At 38.2% G+C, this 23,825-nt stretch overlaps 1 protein-coding gene across 3 annotated transcripts; it reads right to left on the reverse strand.

Moving 5' to 3' along the window:
* Positions 1-663: 663 nt before the first annotated feature.
* LOC127174116 (transforming growth factor beta-1-induced transcript 1 protein-like) lies at positions 664-23,677 on the reverse strand. 3 transcript variants are annotated; one of them, XM_051124384.1, is made up of 12 exons: positions 23,491-23,677; positions 21,643-21,693; positions 11,770-11,924; positions 11,591-11,652; positions 10,405-10,541; positions 9,864-9,936; positions 9,355-9,439; positions 7,776-7,958; positions 7,209-7,382; positions 6,485-6,566; positions 5,735-5,883; positions 664-3,468 (listed from the first exon to the last, which is right to left on the reverse strand). In XM_051124384.1, exons 1-12 carry the CDS (start codon positions 23,501-23,503, stop codon positions 3,202-3,204), a joined length of 1,431 nt encoding a protein of 476 aa, XP_050980341.1. In that variant the 5' UTR covers positions 23,504-23,677; the 3' UTR covers positions 664-3,201. The 3 variants fall into 3 exon arrangements, with proteins under 3 accessions (XP_050980341.1, XP_050980342.1, XP_050980343.1); XM_051124385.1 differs by lacking the exon at positions 21,643-21,693; XM_051124386.1 differs by lacking the exons at positions 21,643-21,693; positions 23,491-23,677 and having other exon boundaries at positions 11,591-11,684; positions 11,770-11,918.
* Between the last annotated feature and the right edge of the window lie 148 nt (positions 23,678-23,825).

Here is a 23,825-nt window from a genome sequence, read left to right on the forward strand (position 1 = left end):
TTTTGCCTCTTGGTATTCTATACTCTTTGCTTGCAGTCTCTACTAATAAGCTGATGATTTGAATCAGGTGTGTTAGATCAGGGAAACATGCAAAATGTGCAGGGCAGGGGAGACCTCAAAGACAGGTTTGAAAACCCCTGTGCTACAGGACATAGAATATGTGAATCAGATGATTTGTAACTTGTTCCTGATTTCAGAAATTGCAAGTGGTACAACAGACCTGTGATACAACCATTAATTTATGTGTTACAACCATCCATTTAAACTGTAAAATATAACAAGTTGAAAGAGTCCTCTGCTATGAGCACTAAAAAGCTGAATAAAATCATTCTTGGTTTGTAGGAGCAGGGTTGGTGCTGAACCAAGGTAGATCCCCAGAAATCTCACTCCTGGTGTAATTTTTAGTTATTTCTGTATAGTAGTCAAAGGGGAAACATGCTTTTTGGCATCAAATGGTGTAGTTCCAGGCAGTAAAGTTGACTGGCCTGAGAGTTGAGCTCTATCATCTTGTTGCATTTAGACTGCAAATAAATACATTGTGGGAATCTAACAAGAATAGAAAAATTACCATTGCCCCACAGGCATTTCGTAGCCAGTTCACATACGTTAATAACTAGTGGAATAGTATCTTTAGGGTGCTAACAAATAATGTCTACCACTTAATTGATGAATAAAGAAATTTATTTTCTTTGGGAATATTGTACAGTTAACATAATCAGTCACGCATACACGCATATTTTACTATTTGGTTCTTTGGTAAGTGATACAGTAAAATCACAATATATAGCTTTACAAAAACAATACTTGTAATATGTAAAAATAATAATAATAATAATAATAATATAATGTGACATCAAGCTGCAGTATAAAGCCAATGTGTAAAAAAACAGATGGTTGATATCATATTCTACTGAGCAAGTACATGACAGTATAACACTTTTTTAAGAGTGTTCAATGACAATTAATTGTGTGTATATTATTAATTAGTTTTTCAGCACTAATAACTTCCTGTTTATTCTTTATTCACAATGCCTTTCATCTTTCTTTGCCAATTACACTTTGTTTTTATTTTAGCAAATTATTGTTTTTCACTAATTCTAGATGTACGTTTTTTATTTACAATATGGAGTATATCATAAATGCCACCATCTGGTGGTTCTCTAAAGAACAGTTTTCCACCACTGTGCTCATGGTTACAGGTGATAGCCTTATCGGTGAGAATGTCACTAGAGATATCAAAACTATCAGACAGACATCCAAAAATATCTCTTATGAACAGGTAATTAGCTTTCTTTCTGCTGTTGTTGTGACGTTGAAAACAATTGTTTTAAAATAACATTACAAAAGTTCAGCAATTCTGACGTAAGACATAATGACACGTATTCATATAAGATAAGGTTAAATGGTTTTAACTTCTCCAAGCTATTTATAGGCAAATAGACTAAAAGTTGTTTTAGAAATTGACACTGTAGCATAAACATTGTTTTGTGAACCTAGTCAAAGACAGCAAATGTGACTTTCTGTTACTTCTGTCACTTTCTCTTTTGGTATACAAACTCCTTTCTCTTATTAGCCCTTGCATTGCTGTACACGTCATCACATGAAACATGAATTTATTATTATTATTTTATATGATGACGTACGTGGATAAATAATATAACACTGCAATATTGCAAAAAATAAAGAAAGCATTATTAGCTTTAATTTTTAAGGTGATTTCTATAATGTTGATTTCATTTCAGTTATATCGTTTGGTATACTGCAAACTCCAAAACTGTTTCTTCTTTTAAAAATGACCGTTATTAGGTCTGTAGTGCAAAGCATTCATAAAGTGTGAAGATTTAAGTTTAGGTACATAATTTTCCACTCTGCTCAAAAGTGGAGATGACAGGTGAAAATCAGACTAACTCAAAGTTATAAAGAAACAAATGAAGAAAAATGTAATTATAAAGTCTATATTTTGTGGGTCTATTTTGGATATGCATTTTATATTTTAAATCGCTTTCCTTGTTTCCCTTTTCTATTTTCCTTCAAATTTCAAACTGCTTTCCTTTTACCCTTTTACTGCACCGGAGCATTATTCCTTGTTGTGCTAATTTTGGAGTCTCCTCTTACAGAATGGGCTTGCAAAGTTATAAAATATAATCAGAACCCTTCAAATTGGTTATTGAACTGATGGTGTTGCCCACCTTAATTTCAAGCCCTGTTAACAACATACAATACGGTGTATAATTTAATGCAACAAGAATTCCAAAAATATATTTGGTATTTCTGATGAACAAGTGGCCTTATAAACAATAACTTAATCTTTCAAACAGAGCATTGCACCAAATATGTATATCATATTTATATATACAATACTTATACCTTTATTTACGCAAAGTTGTTGTTTTGATAACTAAAATTATTATTAAACTTGTTATTATAATATGGATAAAGTGTATTTTATTTTTGTAATCCAGGCTTTTCAAACCATTCCTAGACCTTCCCCGGCACTGCACAAAAACAGGCCAAAAGTATGCAAAAAACTCACCCCCTTATAATTATCAGGTTTGATTACCCCTTTTGTTTTTTCAATGTTAAAGCTAAAACAGTGACCTGATCACTGGCTAAACCTGAACCCTGTTGAGTTTGGGATGAACGTGAATGCAAACTGCAAACCAGACCCCATTAACCAACATCAAAAGCTGACCTTACAGACAGCCTAATTTTGTTCTAAAAGGCAACAAATCACAGCACCTTTGTAGAACATTGCATAGTATAGCATTTAAGGTGAACTATGCAGGATTTTCAGTTCTTGCTTAACTATAATATTCAAACTTGCCCCTTCCTTGCAAGTAAGCTCAACATGACCAGAATGCTCCTCAATACCCCTGACATGGTATCAGCTGGCAAAAAGATTGCAGCACAGAAATGCACAAACACCACCACACACTAGTGGATCACAAGCAATGATTTAAAGAGATTATTTTTGTATGATACTATACTTTATGTCTATACTTCATTTTTTGGGGAAAAATCCTGCATACTGCACCTTTCAAGATTAAGAAGATTTAATAGTTATATCTGTTAATTAGAAGGGTGTGTCCACATACAGTACTTTAAGCCATACAATGTATATTTGGCAATTTTTTTTTTTTTTTATGAAAAGCTTTTGGATGGCAGTTGAGTAATCTGCTTTATAATCTTTCCTCACTCTCATCACCCAAAGAGTTTGATGAAGCAGGGGTGGCAGTATGGTTTGTTGTCCTGCTCTTTAAAGCAGCCTTTGCTGAGGGGTTTCAGGCAGAAGTGGCACACCAGATGTTGTGGATGAAACTTGGCACCCATTGCAGTGACACAGCGCCCCAGGATGGGTTGCTGGCATGCCTGGCACATGCTTCCTCGGGACTGGTGATAGTGAGCTTCACACAAGGGTTGCCCCTCATGCTCAAAGAAACTCCCATTCACAAATGGGCTATAGCATTCCTGCAGAAAATAATGAACAATAAATGCTGGGTTAAGTTACAAACCAAGAAAGACCAAGAAATTACATTTAGTTTTGTTTTTTTATAAATTTATAAGTAAATAAATAAGTAGAGGCATAGCATCTGGGCATGCAGGGTATGCACATGAATATGGGCCGGGGCTAATTGGGGGCCCACCGAGGGCCTTTCAGTTAAAACAGGGGAATAGATTTTTAATATATATCTATATAAATATACAGTAGGCCAGGGGTGGCAAACGTCGGTCCTGAAGAGCCGCAGCCCTGCAGAGTTTTGCTTCAACCCTAATCAAATACACCTTAACAAGCTAATCAAGCTTGGCCTTGAGCAGGCTTGACTTGCTACGCCACTGAAATAAGGGTGATTTAACTTTTAAAATACGTTTACCACATAAGAGGTTTATGTAATCTGAAAAAGAATCTAAGATCCTTTTAATGTGAAAAAGCTTGGATTTGTAATATGTTATGTAGTTCATACAAATATGTTATATGTTATAGTATATGTTATAGTTCATACAAAACAACTCGCCTACAGGCTGCTCTTTTCATTACAATGCAAGTAAACAAGAACCTTTGGCCGCAAAGTTGCAAAAAGATAACTATCATTAATAATTATGAAAACTTAGACAAATTAACTGAGAGCTTCAAAAAAAACCTTACATAAGTTTAAATGCAAAGTTCTATCATAAAACATTTCAAAACCCTGGTGAAAAAAACAGCATATGCTGGTATGTATGTTTTGATGTTGGGATGCTGGTTAGGTATGTTTTAATGCTGGTTTAAGCTGGTTTATGCTGGTCCTTTGCTGGTTTATGCTGGTCATGTTGCTGGTCAAGGACCAGCATAAACCAGCTAAGGACCAGCATAAACCAGCACCAAAACATACCTAACCAGCATCCCAGCATCACAACATGCCTACCAGCATATGCTGCTGTTTTCAACAGGGAACTGCTTTTATGCAACTGTATTTATCCGCATGAGGATACGCCAACTAAGCCACGGATATTAGAACAGGTTAAAGTGAAAGAAGCATTCGCACTACTGTAAATGCACCTTTTTTTAGTAAGCCTACTGCTTTACTGACTGAAACAAATCATTTTGGATCATAAGGCTGCACTGAAAATAATTCTTATCCATCAGTTTGACTAAATGAGCTATACATTTTCTATTTTAGTATAAAATACTATTTTAGTATTTTAATATGACATGGTATAATTCTGTGGCAAAATCTCTACTAACTCCACTGCATTCTTTTCCTCCTGATTATTTTCTCTTTCCTAAGTATTCTGCTGTAACAGTATGAAAAATCACAACACATACTGCACATCTGTGGTCTGCTCTCCCGATTTATTTTGTGATATATACAATTAATAATTAAGTGCAATGCACTAAGAATCCGTTTTTTCTCACCAAATCCTTACATCTCTTTCTAGATTTGTTTTCACACAGCTATGCTAAATGTGCACGGCTGGTTTCAGATGCAATGTTAGAGTCATGCTCCTGCCATTTATTTATCACTCCTAACAGTTTTTCACTTGTTCACATAAGTGATATGTATTTCTAAATCTATCTATTTATTAATGACATATTGCACATTTCGTGTAGCCCTGGCACAATTATGTTAGGCCACTAATGCCTATAAAGTACAATGCATCCCTTCCTTAGGCCCTGTCTAGACCTAGTAACAAAATGTGTATTGGTTGATCGGATCACAGGCAGACAAAGGAGACACGTTCACTTTAACACCTGGTGTTTTACTGCTGTCTGTTTTGTTCACTTTTGACCACTTTCCTGATTTATTTGATGGGAGCGTTTATACCCATAAACAGTGTACAGGGCTTTTTCTAATCTTTCAATTTAATAGTAATGTGATTTTAGAGCATGAAAATAGTGAGTGAATCTAAAGTGAATGTCGATGTCTGTGTGAGTTTGTAAGTATTTGTTTGTCTAGGTACTTAAGACTTTTATTTAAGCAAAATATTTGATATATTATTTAATACTTAATTAATATTAAAAATGTTTAATATTATATATTTCAGTCAAGTTAATGAAGCAGAGTGAGGTAATGAGTGGTAGATCAGATGGGCAAGCTCCTTCTTAAAATTTGTTTAGGAGCTCCATTTCACGAGGTCAGATGTTGATTTATAAACTTCTCTGATGAACATGTGGCTTAAGATCGCCTTGACAGTAACAAATTAACATAATAACATATCACATTCGTTGTACCTCAGAATCCAGCAAACTACTTACCCTACAAACAAAGCATTGTGGATGCCACAGAGCACTTAGAGCTGAGATGTAATTCTCCATGATGGGCTGGGAACAACCCTGACAACGAGAGGCAAAGAGGGCCAGAAAACACTTCTGGCAGTACTGCTTCCCCTCACGGTCATGAAATCCTGAGGAGAAGAAGCATACAGTTAGTTGTCATCTTTGAAACCTACAAGCATTTGGTACTATGACACTTCCTAATCTTCAAACGCTCGTCTTGTCTAGCTCTGCATGAACTCTGTTTTTTCCAGTTCAATACAGTTAGGGTATGTCGAAAAATTCCTATCTCATTTTCTCCTCCAACTTCAAAATCGATCACACAGACCTAGACAAGACAAGCATTTGAGGTTAAAAAGTATATAAACTGTAATTTATTTAAAAAAAACAATCGTTTTGCTAGATAAGACCCTTATTCTTCAGCTGGGAGCCATTTGAAGCTGCATTTAAACTGCATTTTGGAAGTTCAAACTCAGGGGCACCATAGATGTCCATTATATGGAGAGGAATCCTTAAATGTTTTCTTCAAAAAACATAATTTATTTACGACTGAAGAAAGAAAGACATGAACATCTTGGATGACAAAGGGGTGAATACATTATCTGTAAATTTTTGTTCTGAAGGTGAACTACTCCTTTAAGGCAGTGGCTTTTTGCCACGTACATCGCTATAGAGGCTATTTACACTAAGTGTAAATAGCAATAGTAAGCAATTTCTTTCATCACCCCATACCTTCATCTCCAAATGCTGAGCTGCATTTCACACAGCTAAAGCATTCTGGATGCCAGTTTTTATCCAGCGCAGTCACCATTTTCTGAAGAAGAACACAATAATGTAAGATAAGGGCCAGATAATGTACAGTATAAAGCTATGGACGTAGATACTGGACTACAAACAAAGATGAACAACTGTAAAACAACATATTTAGGGAGAATTTTGCCAAAACAACTACTGTATGACAAAAAAAACAAAAAAACAAAAAGAAAGGTAACACTTTACAATAAGGTCTCATTTGTTAACATTAGTTAATGCACTAAAAAATAAGAAATATATTTTGGCAGCATTTATTAAACTTAATATTAGTTAATAAAATGTTAATGTTCTTGTTAGTTCACAGTGCGTTAATTAATGTTAACAGATACAACGTTTAATTTAAATAATGTATTAGTAAATGTTGAGACATTAAGTTTAATGAATGCTTTAGAATAGTTTTTACCTCCCTCAAATTACTTTAAATAAAAAATAATAAATGTAATAAAAAGTTGGGCTGGAGGAGGAATTGGGTTGCCTACAAGTTGTTCAGAAGTAAGCTGTGGTTTATAAATGCTTACTCTGTCGTTGTGATTTGTCCGATTAAATGAACATGCTCCTCTAGAACTTTTGTTTATTAATGTCATAGACTATTATCTTCATTCAGCTTCAGCACAGCTGACACATAAATGTACAGTATACCTACATTGAGTATGGGCTTGTTGCATTGTGCGCAGTGAGGTGAGTACAGGGTGAAGTAGTCAGGCTCACAATATGGTCGACCATCTTTCTCAAAGAAATTACAATTGCCAAGCTCACACTCACACTCAGAGCAAACAAAGTGCTCTGGATGCCAAACCCGTCCCAGAGCTGTTACAACCTAAGAGACAGGGGAACAAGATTCAATTCTAAAGTTACTATCACTTTTGAAACCAGAAAGGTTGCTTTTCCATGGTTACAGTGTCTTTGTTGATTAGTGGATCTCTTTTTAGGATTTTGGGTAGTAATTTAGTTTCAATGTAATTAAATATTATCGATTTAACTTAACAACCAAAGATGTAGGGTCTGTCTTCATGGCGTTATATATCGCTAAAAATATGGTTTTCTGAGAAGAAAATTAATGATACGTTTACTTACTGACCTATGTAAATAGTACTTCTATAGTATTTACAATACAAAAACCACAGAAAACATGAGAAAAAAAGGATGGCTATTGATGACTAATTACACTACTGGCTACAAGGTAAATTCAAGATTTATTAAAGAATTTTACCTGTCCTACAACTGGTTTCTGACAGGCGGAACAGTTTCCCTTAGAGGAGGTAGGCACTCCCTGCCTGCTCAGATCTGATTGCAGAAGACCTAACATGCTGTCCAGTGAGCCTCCAGAAGATGCAGGGACTGGAGAAGCTGTTTGCTGTGGTGAAGATGCCACAGGACTCACAGGTGCTGCTGGCTGATAAAGACAAATAACTCAACAGTTACGCAAAAATACAAATATTTTATTTATTAAAGGGGTCATCAGATGCAAAGTTCACTTTTTCATGTTGTTTGAACATTAATGTGTGTTGGCAGTGTATGTACAAATCTACCCTATAATGATAAAAATCCATGCAGTGGTTTTTAATTAATCTGCAAAAATAATATCCCCTTTTTTAAATCGAGCCATTCTCAGATGCCTGTCAGTGTGAAATTGCACTGACAGAGGCCGCTCCCTCGAAGGTTGATTGACATGAGCGTCTTACCTCAGAACAGCTGTCTCACACCAACCTCCATTGTTTCAATGCCAGAGCAGGGATGTAAGTTATAGAGAACATCTCCGACTGAGCGATTGAGGTTTTGTGTTGCTGGATGTAATAATGAACATAGTGGTCGTCATTTACTCCCAACATCTGAGCCGCTGAAGATGCAGTGGATTATGTTTGTTTGTGAAGGGAATGCAGCTCCCGACATACATATATCCGTCTATGTTCGCGCGAATCATTCGTGATCCAGCTTCACTTACAGCAGAAGTGAGTATAAGGGGTTTTATTATGAATCTTTGCGATCACCTTTCCTTATAACCTGGTAGTTAGGAAGTTTACCGGCTAAACGCAGCTAAAGTAAACAGGCTGGTCACTCCACAAAGAGAAGAGAGGTGCAGGGCGAGCAGAGCTTATTTGCATTTAAAGGAACAACCCCTTAGAATGGGATGATTTTTGCAGAGCTCATTTTGACAAGATAAAAAGGGTGTTGTTTTACACAACCGTTGAGAATTTTTAACCAAAGTATATTATAGAATCATATCAACTTGTGGAAAATGGGCATCTGATGACCCCTTTAAAAGTGAAATGGTAACAAATTCTGTCCTATCCCTGTTCAATATGTAGAATCAACTATCAGTCAGTAGGGCTGTGCAAAAAATCAGATGTGATTATCATGCGCATCTTGTCAGTAATGCCGGTTCTGTGATTAGTCGTAAATCTCCATCACATGCTGTCAGATGAAGCAGCATTTACTACACAGAGCCATAGTTCACTGACAAGCTACGCAATATCGAGATCAACATCGAATGCGATACATATCTGATGTTGAATTTGTAGCTTGTCAGTGAACTACAGCTTTTTTGCACAGCCCTATCAGTAAGCCAATAGTAGAAACTCTTGTTATGATCTTATTAACACAACAATGCACCAACTTCTGAGTTTAAAATTGTAATCATGAAATCTGTTTGGTGAACTATTAGTCAACAAGAAGAATGTTTGGGAAACCAGTTTAAAAACAGTTATTAATTTAGCATTTCAATCTGGTGACAATAGTGGTGCAAACATTACACACTTTAGCAATTGCATAAAAGTTTGTATCAAACATACTGTGCTTTGGACTCTGAAGTCTGACAGAGATGCCATTAGTTTGTCCAGCTCTAAAGTAGCAGATGTAGCCGAGGGTTTCGCTGAGCTAGAAACAGAAAAAAACACAAATACAAAAATAATACTGACAGTCATAAATAAAATTATATAAACTGTACACCTATATTAATTTGATATTTGTGAGTTAACTTTCCTTTATTATGTGTTATCATTATTTAAATTAAGTTCTGTCATGACAACTCTCAGAGGGATTGGCATGGTAATGTGCCTGTGCATGGTAATCAGCTGTTGTTATGTCATATTGAGTTATATGACCTATATGACTGCGCCATCTAGAGTTTCATGCCAGATCTTTGTATATGTTTGCAGAGACATGATATGTTATCAGTCAGTAATGATACTATTAATTCAAATTTAAATGATTTGTAATCTCTTATCTATGTGGAATGAGCATATATAGGAAAATGAGCATGCAGATGAATAGACATTGTAATATATGTTAGTGCACTAACCTAGTAGAGGATGGACCAGACTTTGAAGACTTATCATCTTTTTTGGTGCTGGGGAATTGAGCCAAAATCTCATCTAACAAAGACAAAGAAAGAATAAATGCATGAGAGGAGTTCTTTGGGGTTTTTTTTAAATAAAACTCTAGGGTACTGCATACCGCTCAGATACTGCCTATCAATTCTACCTGACTAATTTTCATTTAATTTTAATTTTGTCTAAAACTTCTTAACTTTTGGCAGTCTGGAATATCAGTTAACTGCAAGTATTGCATGGCACACATTGTTCCATACACTATGTTCTGGTTGTACACGGCACATTTTTTTGCAAATTACAATTTAGCGAATATAAACTGTTAGGTGGATATTCCAGATCATTTGGATACTGTGCACAGTATACATACTGTATGCAATTTTGTTGTTGTTTTTGTAAATAGTAGGTATCCTATTCAATAAACAAGGACAGATTATGAACTGGGCCAATGACTGCCAGGGGTTTGTACATACAATAAACAATTTTCTAAGCTACTAAGAAGTCAGCACTCACCTGTGATGTTGAACTGTGTGGCATTAAGCTCCTGTAGTAAGTGATCAAGTTCACTCAGCCCTCCTCCCAGAACTGAGGAGGAGGAGAAAGCAGGAGGAGGGTCGGCCGTACGTGGGAAGCGTGGTTTACATACGGTACTGTAGAAAAAAGTTACAAAACAATCAGAATGGGCTTAACGCAACACTTAAAATCTCAACATGTATTCTAAGAGTTGGTTCTAAATGAAAATTAATATCTTTTATTTTAAATGACACCCAAAGCTATTGTACAGTTTCAAAAACATTTCAGAAGGAATACAGGTCATGATGCTTTTAGGACCCTTTATGATGCTTTTTCTGTCCTCTATGGAGCTTTACAGCCCTAGACCCCCTTCACTTTGTATGGTAAACAGCAGAGCAAACATGTTTGCAACAAACATTTTTGTTGTTGTTAATGGAAAAAAGACAATGAGCTATTCTTTTAAGTTGCAAAGCCTTAAAGGCACTGTAAGCGATGTCAGCCTTACTAAAACCTTAGCTTTTGGCTATATGGACTACCAGGGTCATGTTCAATCAACTTTCTGTCTTTCTCTCACATAACAACCTACTTAATAACAACCAGTCTGGTTTTAACAGCAGACACTCCATTGAGCAATTCTACAGTCTTTTGGCAGACTTAGACGGGATTAAAATTGCAAAGTACGTCTGTAAAACACAAATTTCTCTAACATTCCCCTTTAAAACTAGTCTTGTCTGAATAGGGCTTAAGAATGTAGTGTAAGAAACTTGGGAGATCTCTTTATTGTCTTGTTATAATCTCTTTCAAGACTCCATTATAAAAAGTCTTTTTATAAAAATAATATATATATATAGATATACAGTAGATATATAGATAACTAGATGTATATATATATATATATATATATTCATTATAATGGGCATACCAAAGTATTGTGAAAAGCTTTGAACTATTAATTTTGGTTAACCACCACATACATATTAAGAAACATTTAATTTCAGGACACAAATGGGATGGTGTTAGAATTTTTTTTTATTCAGTAGACAAAGAAGCAAGAGATTTAGGCTACATTTGTTCATGCAATATAATTTCTGTTTAGGAGAAACATTTGAGATGGTAAAGAGATCTTGTTTTGCTTACTTCTAGGTATATATTATTCAGGGCATTGTGTTCTCAAGAGTTAAAATACCTGTAAAGTTTGTCTTGGTTGGAGTTCTGAGAGCCATTCGACTTCATCGCAGCAGAAACAGTCTATGAAACAGATGAACAGAAATTGTATGATCCTGTAAAGTGAATGAATATATTTTGCTTAGAAACATCATATCAGATGTGTGTTTGTTTTTCATTTGTGTTCATTTCTTGGCATACTTGTTGCGGGGTGTATGCTGGAGGGAGTGGCCGATTCTGGACAGGTTCCTGAGTACTGGATGTAGGATCAGAATTCACTGGAGGTTCAGAGGTGAGCAGAACAGGATAGCGACCCAGAGGAAAGGCTGAATTTTCCAGATCAGCAAGAAGAGCATCTACAAAGAGTTATAGAGAAACATCATATAAAAGTTGTAAGGCAAGTCTCAGAGGGGCTTTCTTTCTTTTTTTTAATTATATATATATAGTGTTGCTTAAAAGTTTGTGAACCCTTTAGAATTTTCTACATTTTTGCATAAATATAACACAAAACATCATCAGATCTTCACACAAGTCCTGAAAGTTGACAAAAAAGAAACCCAATCAAAAAAATGAGACAAAAAAATAAATTGTAAAAATATATCATTTATTTACTGAGAAACATGATCCAGTGTTAAATATTTGCGAGTTGCAAAAGTATGTGAATCTTTGCTTTTAGTATCTGGTGTGACCCCTTTTTGAAGCAATAACCGCAGGTAGCGTATTTTGTAACTGTTATAATCCACATGATCTTTAGCAAACTGCAGACCGACATCTTTTTTTTTTTTTTTTGGAGAGTTGTGGCTTTTTCCTTGCAACTCTGCCATTCATACCATGGTTGTTCAGTGTTCTCCTGATGATGGACTCATGAACATTAATATTAACCAATGTGAGAAAGGCCTTTATGTGCTTAAAATTTACCCTGAGGTCCTTTGCAACCTTGCAGACTATTACAAGTCTTGCTTTGGAGTGATCTTTGTTGGTCAACCACTCCTAGGGAGGGTATTGAATTTCCTCCATTTGTAAACAATCTGTCTGACTGTGGATTTGTGGAGTCCAAACTCGTTAGAGATGGTTTTGTAACCATTTCTAGCCAGATGAGCAACAACAACTCTTTTTCTGAGGTTCTCAGAGATCTGCTTTGTTCCTGCCATGATTCACTTCCACAAACATGATCAGACTTTGATAGACACCTGTTCTTTAATTAAAACAGGGCATACACTGGCACCTGATAGTCATCCTATTGATTGATAACACATCTGAACAAATGGATTTTAATTTCACCTTAAAATTAACTGCTAATCCTAGAGATTCACATACTTTTGCAACTCACGAATATTTAACACTGGACATTTTTTCTCAATAAATAAATGCCAAAATATATATTTTCATCTCATTTGTTTGACTGGGTTCTCTTTGTCAACTTTCAGGACTTGTGTGAAAATCTGATTAAGGCACCACTGTATATGTGACTTACATATTTATTTATTTAGAGAGTTTATTTATTTAAAGAGAGTTTATAACACAGGGTAGTAGAAAACTGACAGAAGGGGGAACAGAACTGGGACATTATACTGACCATACTCAAAAATGGGTTTCCTCATGCATAACTTCTCTATATGTCAGCTTTATCTGCACAACTTTGAGGCATCATTTTTTTTGTTTCGGCACATTCGGTAAGTGTTATGTACAACAAATATTTCAAGTGTTTCAGGGTCAAATGAAAACATAAATACATGAAACTATATTGTTTTTACTGAAGTATCACAATGAATTATACAACTCCATTAACACAGTAAATGTATGTGCCATATGTTGGTTTCTGAGGTAGGTGTGTTTGTTCTGTTTTGCTTGGTAATCAGAAAACTGAAAATTATATTCCTGATTCGCTTTCTATCCCAAAGCAATTTTCTTTACGATGAAAAACTGCAAAAAATAAATAAATAAATAAATAAATAAATTTAAAAAATAATCTATAAAGTGGGTCTGTACAGTCTTTACTGAATACCACTGTCTTATACGTTAGAGCCAAAGTGACAACTAATTGACCCTTGATGTAACCCCACCTTGAAACCTTTACTGGCCAGTCCTAACTTATCAACTGATGTCATCTGCCATTTTCTCACAAACTTTGAAGTCTATTAGAGATCTGTGTGACTGGATAGTTTTATATGCAGCACTGAAATTTAAAAAAATGAAATTTGAAGGGAAAAAAAAAAATGAAGGATCCCTATTAAGTATTTGTATATACCTTTTTCAAATCTTCAAATTAAATAAATCAAGTGGAGTGCTGGATTAAACTGTGTATACATGTATGAACATATAAAATCAGCTAGGACACCTACAAAATGTATTTTTATAACTTAATTTCATTTATGTATAACACCATTTAATTGCATATTCTGTAGAAGAATGTGTTGTAGAAACGCTATAGTTCCTTTTTTAATCCCTTTTGTTTTCCAGAGTATGCTACACCGCACCTTGTCCACACTGTTGTCATTTCAAGACTGCACTACTGACAATGCTGTACTGGCAGTGTGACCTAGCCCCTAAACATAACCATGTCTATGTATGAAGACTATCTTACTCCACCCTAACATCCTGCTTTGATCATATCTCTCCTTTCACATTCAGGTCAGCACCTGCAACACCCTTCATCCCTTAGCTAACAGATGTTCTTTGTGACCACAGAACCCAGCTGCTGAGAATAATTGGAGCAAGGTGAATACCCAGCTGACCCAAACAAGTATCACCTACTCCCACTTTCTTTCTGACTGCTGATGACTTTGCCAGCTGTGTCACCGATTAGCTGGCAACCATTAGCAACCAGTTCTCTGCACCACCAACCCACAGCCAACATCTACCCAAATACATTCCACGCTTCTCTTCTTTCCCTTAATGGAAAACAAGGTCTCCAAAAAGTTCTCTGCCAGTTGTCCTACAACTTGTTTCTTAAACCCAGCCCCCTCCCACCTAAAACAGGAGATTTAACCAACATTAGTGGCTGCTCTGACTCACATCATCCACACTTCCCATATTACTGCCAACTTTCCCACCACATTTAAGCAGAGTTGGGCAATCCCACTGCTCAAATAAATAACTCAACCCTACAGCCATTTAAAGATAAAAAACAGTCTCTCTTCTTTCTTTCTTTCCTTTCCTTTTTTTCACATCAGTGAATCACCCGGGTGCTTCCTCTTCTCTTTTCTATGTACGCAACTTTACTGGGCACATTCATAAAGGCACTTTGCTTCTCCTACCACTGCTATGGACTTCAAATAACCTGGTTGCACAAGTGTGTATGCCTCAGCTAATATTTGATTGAAAAATCCTTTTGATTTTAGTACAACAGTCAGCCTTTTGAATAAGAGTATATCAACTTCTTGATTTGATCTTTATCTATCTTTATCGCATCTTGATTTATTTATTTTATTGTTTTTTATTTCTTTTAGGTATGGCCTCAGACTGGGCTGTACAAGACCTAGGAAGAATACAGGATATTGTTGTCACATGGCAGCACGTAACCAGTACTTTCCAGATGTTCATGTAACTCCTTTAATGTTACTGTAAGTCTCTTTGTCTCTTGATACATTTTCATCTTGTTTGTACATCAATTTTTGACAGGTGCCCTGTTCTATGAAATGCCACTGTTGTAGAAAACACTGGTAATATTTTAGTACAGGGAACAATTGTCACTATTAACCAGTTACTTATTAGCATGCCTATTATTAGAATGTTGGCTGATTATTAGTACTTATAAAGCACCTATTCTGCATGAACATATTCTACATCCCTAATCCTACCCAATACCTGAACCTAACAACAGCAAATTAGGAGTTTATTGAGGCAAAAGCCGTAGTTAATGGTTTGTTAATAGCAAGAACTGGAACTTAAAATAAAGTGTGACCAAAACACTTGTTGATTATCGCCTTCAGGGTATTCCATGGCACATCTCATGTTTTGGAAATACTTCTCTACCCCTCTCCTGATTGGTACCTCCACACAATGAGATCCCATTTCATTCTTTGTAAGCTCTTTTTGTTGAGAGTTAATCAAATTCACTTAAAGGAGAAGTCCACTTCCAGAACAAAAATTGACAGATAATGTACTCACCTCTTGTCATCCAAGATGTCCATGTCTTTTTTACTTCAGCCGTAAAGAAATTATGTTTTTTGAGGGAAACATTTCAGGATTTTTCTCCATGTAATGGACTGCTATGGTGCCCAGAGTTTAAACTTCCAAAATGAAGTTTAAATGCGGCTTCAAACGATCCCAAATGCGGTTGTAAATGATCGCAACCGAGGAAGAAAGGTCTTATCTTGCAAAACGATTATTATTTTCATAAAAATAATACAATTTATATACTTTTTAATGTCAAACGCTCATCTTGTCTCTTGACTCTGCCTGAACTGTCCCAGACAAAGCGTTTGAAATAAAAACTATTTAAATTGTATTTTTTTAATGAAAATAAACCCATTCTCACGTTGTTGCTGCAGGATGGAAGACTTGAAGGATGAACTATAATACACAGAGCTCAGGGAGAGCAAGACCAGACAAGCGTTTGAAATAAAAAACTATTTAAATCTGAAAATAACCATTTTTAATTACCCTTCTTCCTCAGTTGGGATAATTTACAACTTCACGTTGTTGCTGCAGGATGGAAGACAGGAACAGACAGGAACACAGGAACACAGAGCGATATCCACACACGTAGAAACACACTAATCAACAATATGCAACAATAAAGACCGACAGGGAACTAAACACAAGGTGGAACTTAAATACACAAACTAATCAGAACATACACAGGTGAAGACAATGAAACACTCAGGAAGAAACAAGGAGGGCGTGACTAGGGTGACGAGAGGGCTGAGTCCAGGGAGCACATGGTGAAATCACAACAAAAACACACGATGACAAAAAGGATACGTGACATTACCCCCCTCTCACAAGGCGCGACTCGCGCCGTAACACATACACTGGGGTGGGGGGTGGGCGCCCTGGAGGTCCGTGCTGGACAGACACCGGGTACTTAGGGCGTACCTCCAGGGCGGATCAGGGAGTTCAGGAGGCCATGGTGATCAGGGAGTTCAGGAGGCCATGGCCGGACAGACAGTTCAGGTGGCCATGGCGGGTCTGGGGGCTCAGGCCATGGCCGGGAGGTGGCCATGGCCAGGGGTAAACAGTTCAGGTGGCCATGGCGGATCAGGGAGTTCAGGCCAGGCCATGGCCGGGCAGACAGTTCAGGAGGCCATGGCCGGACAGACAGTTCAGGAGGCCATGGCCGGACAGACAGTTCAGGAGGCCATGGCCGGACAGACAGTTCAGGAGGCCATGGCCGGACAGACAGTTCAGGAGGCCATGGCCCCCCCAAAATTTTCTTGGGGGAATTTACAATACTGCCAGCCCTAGGGAGCACTGGATGAGGTGCTGGCTCAGGAGGGCGCGCTGAAGGAGGAGCCGGCTCAGGAGGGGCGCTCAGCTGAAGGAGGAGCCGGCTCAGGAGGGCGCGCTGAAGGAGGAGCCGGCTCAGGAGGGCGCGCTGAAGGAGGAGCCGGCTCAGGAGGGCACGCTGAAGGAGGAGCCGGCTCAGGAGGGCGCGCTGAAGGAGGAGCCGGCTCAGGAGGGCTAGCTGAACAGAGCTCCGGCTCTGGAGGGCGAGCAGGGCAGAGCTCCGGCTCAGGAGGGCGAGCTGGGCAGAGCTCCGGCTCTGGAGGGCGAGCTGGGCAGAGCTCCGGCTCTGGAGGGCGAGCTGGGCAGAGCTCCGGCTCTGGAGGGCGAGCTGGGCAGAGCTCCGGCTCTGGAGGGCGAGCTGGGCAGAGCTCCGGCTCTGGAGGGCGAGCTGGGCAGAGCTCCGGCTCTGGAGGGCGAGCTGGACTTTGTCTTGGCTTATGAGAAGCACCAGGAACTTGATTTGACTCAGGAGATGTAGCCGTGACGTGACTTGACTCAGCCGTGACGTGACTTGACTCAGGAACCACAGCCGTGGCTTGACTTGGCTCAGTAGCTGCAGCTGCAACTTGACGTGACTCAGGAACTTGACTTGCCTCGGGAAACGCAGCTGCACTTTGACTTGATTCAGTAGCTGCAACTTGACTTGACTCGGGGAAAACAGCTACAACTTGACTTGACTCAGGAAGGCTGGGCGGAACCAGCGGAGGGTTAAGAAGGCTGGGCGGAACCAGCGGAGGATCAGGAAGGCTGGACGGAACCAGCGGAGGCTCAGGAAGGCTGGACGGAACCAGCGGATGCTCAGGAAGGCTGGACGGAACCAGCGGAGGCTCAGGAAGGCTGGGCGGAACCAGCGGAGGCTCAGGAAGGCTGGACGGAACCAGCGGAGGCTCAGGAAGGCTGGACGGAACCAGCGGAGGCTCAGGAAGGCTGGACGGAACCAGCGGAGGCTCAGGAAGGCTGGATGGAACCAGCGGAGGCTTAGGAGAATTAGGGGAGATAATAGGAGCAGTGAACTCCAGTGTGATTGCCCTGTCCATAATGTTCATTTCAGCAATCATGACTGGGGACTCAGGCTTGGGGGCCATCTTGGCTTGGGGCTCAGGAACGGAGGCCATCTTGGCCGGGGGCTCAGGGCGGAGGCCATCTTACGTGCAGATTCTGGCGTGGCGGCCATCTTGCGAGCAGGCTCTGGTGTGGCGGCCATCTTGCGAGCAGACGCTGGCGTGGCGGCCATCTTGCGAGCAGACGCTGGCGTGGCGGCCATCTTGCGAGCAGACGCTGGCGTGGCGGCCATCTTGCGAGCAGACGCTGGCGTGGCGGCCATCTTGCGAGCAGGCGCTGGCGTGGCGGCCATCTTGCGAGCAGGCGCTGGCGTGGCGGCCATCTTGCGAGCAGGCGCTGGCGTGGCGGCCATCTTGCGAGCAGGCGCTGGCGTGGCGGCCATCTTGCGAGCAGGCGCTGGCGTGGCGGCCATCTTGCGAGCAGACGCTGGCGTGGCGGCCATCTTGCGAGCAGACGCTGGCGTGGCGGCCCGAGGGACAGGGCTCTGGGCGGTGGCCGGCGGATTAGAGCGCGGGGATGAGGCCGGCCGCATCGGGCTGAGGACAGCGGTGGAGCTCTGGAGGATGACTGGGGATTTGGGACTGGGCTGACGGTTCGAGCCGTTGACACGGTATGTGGAGGTTCTCGGCTCAGGGCAGGCGGGCGCGTTGCGCTGTGTCTGGGAGGAGACTGGAGGATGAGACCTAATCGGACTCTGAACTTCTTCTACTTCAAAATCAGATCCGTTTAAATAGAGAATCAGATTGATTAGCTCGATCAAGGGGAAACTACAAGTGGGAAGCTCGCAGCGTATTGTCTCATCATCCAGCCCCAAAACAAACACAGCGCCAAGAGAAGTTTCGTGCCAGCCTACCTGGTGGGAGAGTTCGATGAATTCCTCCACATACCGTTCCAACTCACGACCGTCCTGCCGCAGTCTCCACAAAGCGTCCTCAGCCCAACTCATCTTCTCTTTATAAGGTCGGTCTTTCTGTCACGTTGTTGCTGCAGGATGGAAGACAGGATACAACGTACGGAACAAATCTAATTTTAATTACTTTCACGAGGAACAGACAGGAACACAGAGCGATATCCACACACGTAGAAACACACTAATCAACAATATGCAACAATAAAGACCGACAGGGAACTAAACACAAGGTGGAACTTAAATACACAAACTAATCAGAACATACACAGGTGAAGACAATGAAACACTCAGGAAGAAACAAGGAGGGCGTGACTAGGGTGACGAGAGGGCTGAGTCCAGGGAGCACATGGTGAAATCACAACAAAAACACACGATGACAAAAAGATTTGGAGTACTTTATTTTGTACTTATAAATATGCACATATAACAATACACATTTTTTAATATTAAGTCTAAATATGTTTTAATGTTACTACTCATGAGGATTGTAAGATCTTTAAATAATATTGGTCTTTAGATGCAAAATATTTAAAGTGTACCTAAAGTACACTTGCAATAGTTCCACTTCCAATAGTTCCACAATCAAATACAATCAAATATATCTTTAGTTGGACTTCCACACAATTAAAGTTCAAAATTAGTTGTTCCAATTTAGCACACTTTAAATACACCAGTTTAGTATACTAAAAGTACAATTGCAGGGTATTTTTATTATATACATAATATGTTTATGAATTTGTACTATACTTGGCATGGAATAAATACATAAATACATTTAAATACATTTTAGTATATTTATTAGCACCTTGTTTTATTATAAAACGGTGTGCATATTTACTTTTAGTTTTTTTTTTTTTTTTTTTTTTACTTCTCTTAAAAGTTTTTATTTATTTCATAAATTAATTTTACAATACTACATTAAAGATCGAAAAACATTTTTAACATCTAAAAAAAATTAAACTGCAATTTTAGTTTATGTAGGGTATATAGTCACAGTGTATGCTGCCTGCCACCAGCGTTGGGTTTTCATGTTTTCTAGGGACATTCCATAGGCATAATGGTTTTTATACTATATAAACTATATTTTCTATCCCCTAACCGTACTGCTACCCCTAAACCTTCCCAACACAAAACTTTCTCATTTTTAGGCTTTCAAAAAACTTGTGTGATTTAAAAAAAAAAAAAATTTCAAAAAAATTCTGTGTGATTTATAAGCTTGTTTTCTAATGGGGACCACAAAAAAATCCCCACAAGATCACAATTTACTGGTATTAATATCCTTGGGGGGACATTTAGTCCAGGAATACCAGGTACACACACACACACACACACACACACACACACAGAAATTCTTTTCTTATTCTTTTCGATATTTCTCCTCTGCTCCAGTGTGCATCTTATTATAGTTTTCTAATAAACCTGACATTGTAAACTATGAATATTGTTGTCTCTGTGAGTGCTGTGGATAAAAGTGCCTACTAAGTTTATAGATTTTAATGTAAATGATCCGAAATATGGCAATGTTGTTGCATTTGTGGCATCTGTTGTTCTGATGATGATCTTCAATTATAAGTGTCTTTGGAAAAAAGTGTCTCTGGTGAATGATTTTTTTTTAAGGCTTTATGAGCACATTATAAAGGCTTAGGCTTTTTTACAATTTTCCAACTATCCATCTCTGTATCAGTAAGCACTGCTTTAATATGAAGTTTGCTTCATATTAAAAAGCAAACCAAATATGCAACTGTAATCACAGAGCCAAAAACATTAAGGATCCAGTCATGTCCAACTATAGCACCACTGTAGTAGATTAACGGCTATTAGTACAGTTGTTTATTATTTTAGAACTTTGGACCAATAGGTCACAGATATTCAAGGTTCAAGCTTCAAGGTTCAAATTTATTATAAGCCCAAAGGGCAATTATTGGTGCAGCATAAAAAAAAAACACAGGTCACAGATATTGTTGAACAAGACAAATTTGCCAATAAATTTGCAGATAAACAGCTTCACTTCGTATTTAGCATCTCTTCTACCGATGTCATAAGTGTCGAAAACTAAAAACCTATGTTGTAAACACAGAAAAATTAAAGTTGTAGTATGTACTGTAACTTAAATTCCACACAAAGTGAAGGCAAGCGGAAGGAAAGCAGACAATTACAGAGCAACATCTACAACAGGATGTTATGAGCAAACAACTTTTTTAGGCAGATTTTGGCTGTATATTTGCAGACTTCACAGGTCTTAATATATGTAGGCTGTAACTTGCAGACTGAAACTTATATTTCAGTCAGACTAAAACAATAATGTCTATTTTCTCTATTTTAATGTAAACACTTTAGTCTGACTAAAATCAAAATAGCTGAAAATTGAAGGTCGTGTCAAGAGCAGTGTCAACCATGTATTTCATGCATACAGAAAAGTCATTTCATGCGTATCAGTTGTATCATGCTTCTATGGTGGTTTAGTGTATAGTGTTGCAGTAATAAAAAATGTAAAGCAAAATGCTGTATATGTATTACATTTAAATAAAGCTAGGCCAAAGCTGAGATTTATTTAAATAAAAGAAGCAAAATAATCACTTGGGCATATTAATCAAAAACACTGAACATATACATCAACTGGTGGACAAACAGACAGACAGAAATCTACGTACCAAACATAACAATACGGGGACTGAGAGGGTAGTTGGATGTATCACACACTCCTGAAGAGAGACAGACAGACTAAGAGAACATAGACACTGGCACACATCAGCTAGCAAAGCAAAAACTACAACCAACAGCCTGCTTGTACATCACAGAGGCAGAAAAACTGAAGTGTGTCCAGTGACAGTGAATATGGGTGTGCTCGTACAGATTGTATGTCCTTTCCTGCAATGCTCCAAAAATTGTGCTGTTATTTTCTTCCTGAAGCCAGCAAAATTCCTTCCACATACGAACCACAAAAAAGAAACAGTGGATGGTATCATATGAAGATGGACAATGTTGGCCTGTTGATAGTGTGACACTGTTGTAGTTCATTTATTATCTCTTTACTGTAGTAACATAACAAAAAATGAAATATTATATAACAAAAACATATATGAAAATATGTATTATTTATGTTGTTGTTATTGTTATTATTATGTAAACTTGCCTTACTAAACTTAATTTGTATTTATTACCAATAAAATACCTGGGGCATTTTTTGTCACTTTATTTCTGACCCTACACTTAAGGTCAAAGGTAGCAACATTGGTGTTACATATAAACAAACGGCTAACAAATTGCTAATTGTGCCCATGAATATACATATTTAATATTATTTAATATTACTAAACACTGATTAATACATAAAAGTAAATGCTTGAACTGTTGTCTGTTTTTATCTCTGTCAAGATCAATGTATTTTTCCAGAACCCTTTTTTGTGAGTGCCTAAAAAGTGTGCTTAAAAGAACAAAACATATTACTAGATCACCCCGGATGAGTCCATCTAGAAGTTATTTCATCACCCAGTTTAACAGCTCATCCTAATCCAGATGGTTTTCGCACTGTGGTCATATAAGGAGCTAAAATCCTTCTCTCTGGAAATTCTAACCATATTTAGAGATGCATGTCTGTTTGGCTTGGCTTAATTCTGCCACAAAGCAACACACTCTAAATGTATGCAGTATGGTCTAACAAATAACCTTCAAAAGCTCTACAAACACAAGATCGGAAGCTATTTAACCCATATATCAGTCAATAATGTTATATTCAACATTACCTTGCTAAGCACTTTAACATTTAAAATGTCGCAGAGAATTCGTAGAGAAAAAAGTGCGGTGGTAGTATGTAGTGGCATCAAATGTCAATGTTATGAAAATATACCATTGTATAGTAGTAGTACACCAATAGTAGTAGTAGCATAATGATTGGCATACTCATGTATCATGATATTTAACTGTACTTTGAATAACACCATATTATATTACTACATACATTTTGTTTACATCCAAATTTGAACAGAACAAAAATTCCCAATCCTCTGAATGAATTGTATCCAAATTAAAGCTTTGTGGTGGCCATTTTACAACAAGTTTGTCTACTAAGTGAAAGGGCGGGTGTTTCTTCATAGGATCCATTAAGTCTTTATATAGTACTCAAACGTTGCCAGATGTGGGCAGATGTGGGCTGAAAGATGCCCAATCTCAAGACGTTTTAAAGATACGTGACCCTTGAGTACTGCCAAAAAGAACTGATATAACAATGTGGACATACCTATTATACAATTCTTTTGAAGTGATGTGCGTTTCTGTTGTCAAACAGTAGGCAGGAGTTTGGATCCGTCTCCATCTAGCTAATTTTTATCTCGAGTTTATCTAATGTTAAGTGGATATGTTTCCAATAATTTTCTCGCCGAAAACCACGACAAGCTTTTCCCTGTCCCTATCCATCAGTTCCATTGCCTATATGCCTAAGTGCAGTGATGTGTTAAAGGAAAATGTAGGAAACGTGTCATAAAGAATTAAACATTACATACCTAAATCGTCCATCAGTTAAAAAACAAAATAAGAATACTAATAAAAATAAATAAAAAATCTAATTAGTATGACGTCCCGATGAATGGAAAAATGTTTTATATCCGAGAAATATGCCTCGTAATGTCTTTTTCCTGCTCGCCCCGAAGTTTCCAAGCTGGGAGTTGTCCTCGGACTGTGCGGTTTTCTTATTCCAAAGGACGTAACGGTTCGGAGGGGCGGATCTAGTTACATTTCCAGCCCATATTTGGGATTGAAAAGTGAGCATTTGTCGTTCATAATGTTGATAACGACTGCTGGGATATTACAATAATAAAATATGTACTGTATAAAATAC

The sequence above is a fragment of the Labeo rohita genome, chromosome 12 (genome assembly GCF_022985175.1).
Source record: "Labeo rohita strain BAU-BD-2019 chromosome 12, IGBB_LRoh.1.0, whole genome shotgun sequence".
Lineage (NCBI taxonomy): Eukaryota > Metazoa > Chordata > Actinopteri > Cypriniformes > Cyprinidae > Labeo > Labeo rohita.

Bases quoted from the DNA above. Each gene is read 5' to 3' on its own strand.
- LOC127174116 (XM_051124384.1), bottom strand. The intron at 11,925-21,642 runs GTACGTAGATTT...AACTCTTTGTAG, and splicing joins TCCCCGTATTGTTATGTTTG to ATGCTCTTCTTGCTGATCTG. The intron at 9,440-9,863 runs GTTAGTGCACTA...TTCTGTTTCTAG, and splicing joins TCTGGTCCATCCTCTACTAG to CTCAGCGAAACCCTCGGCTA.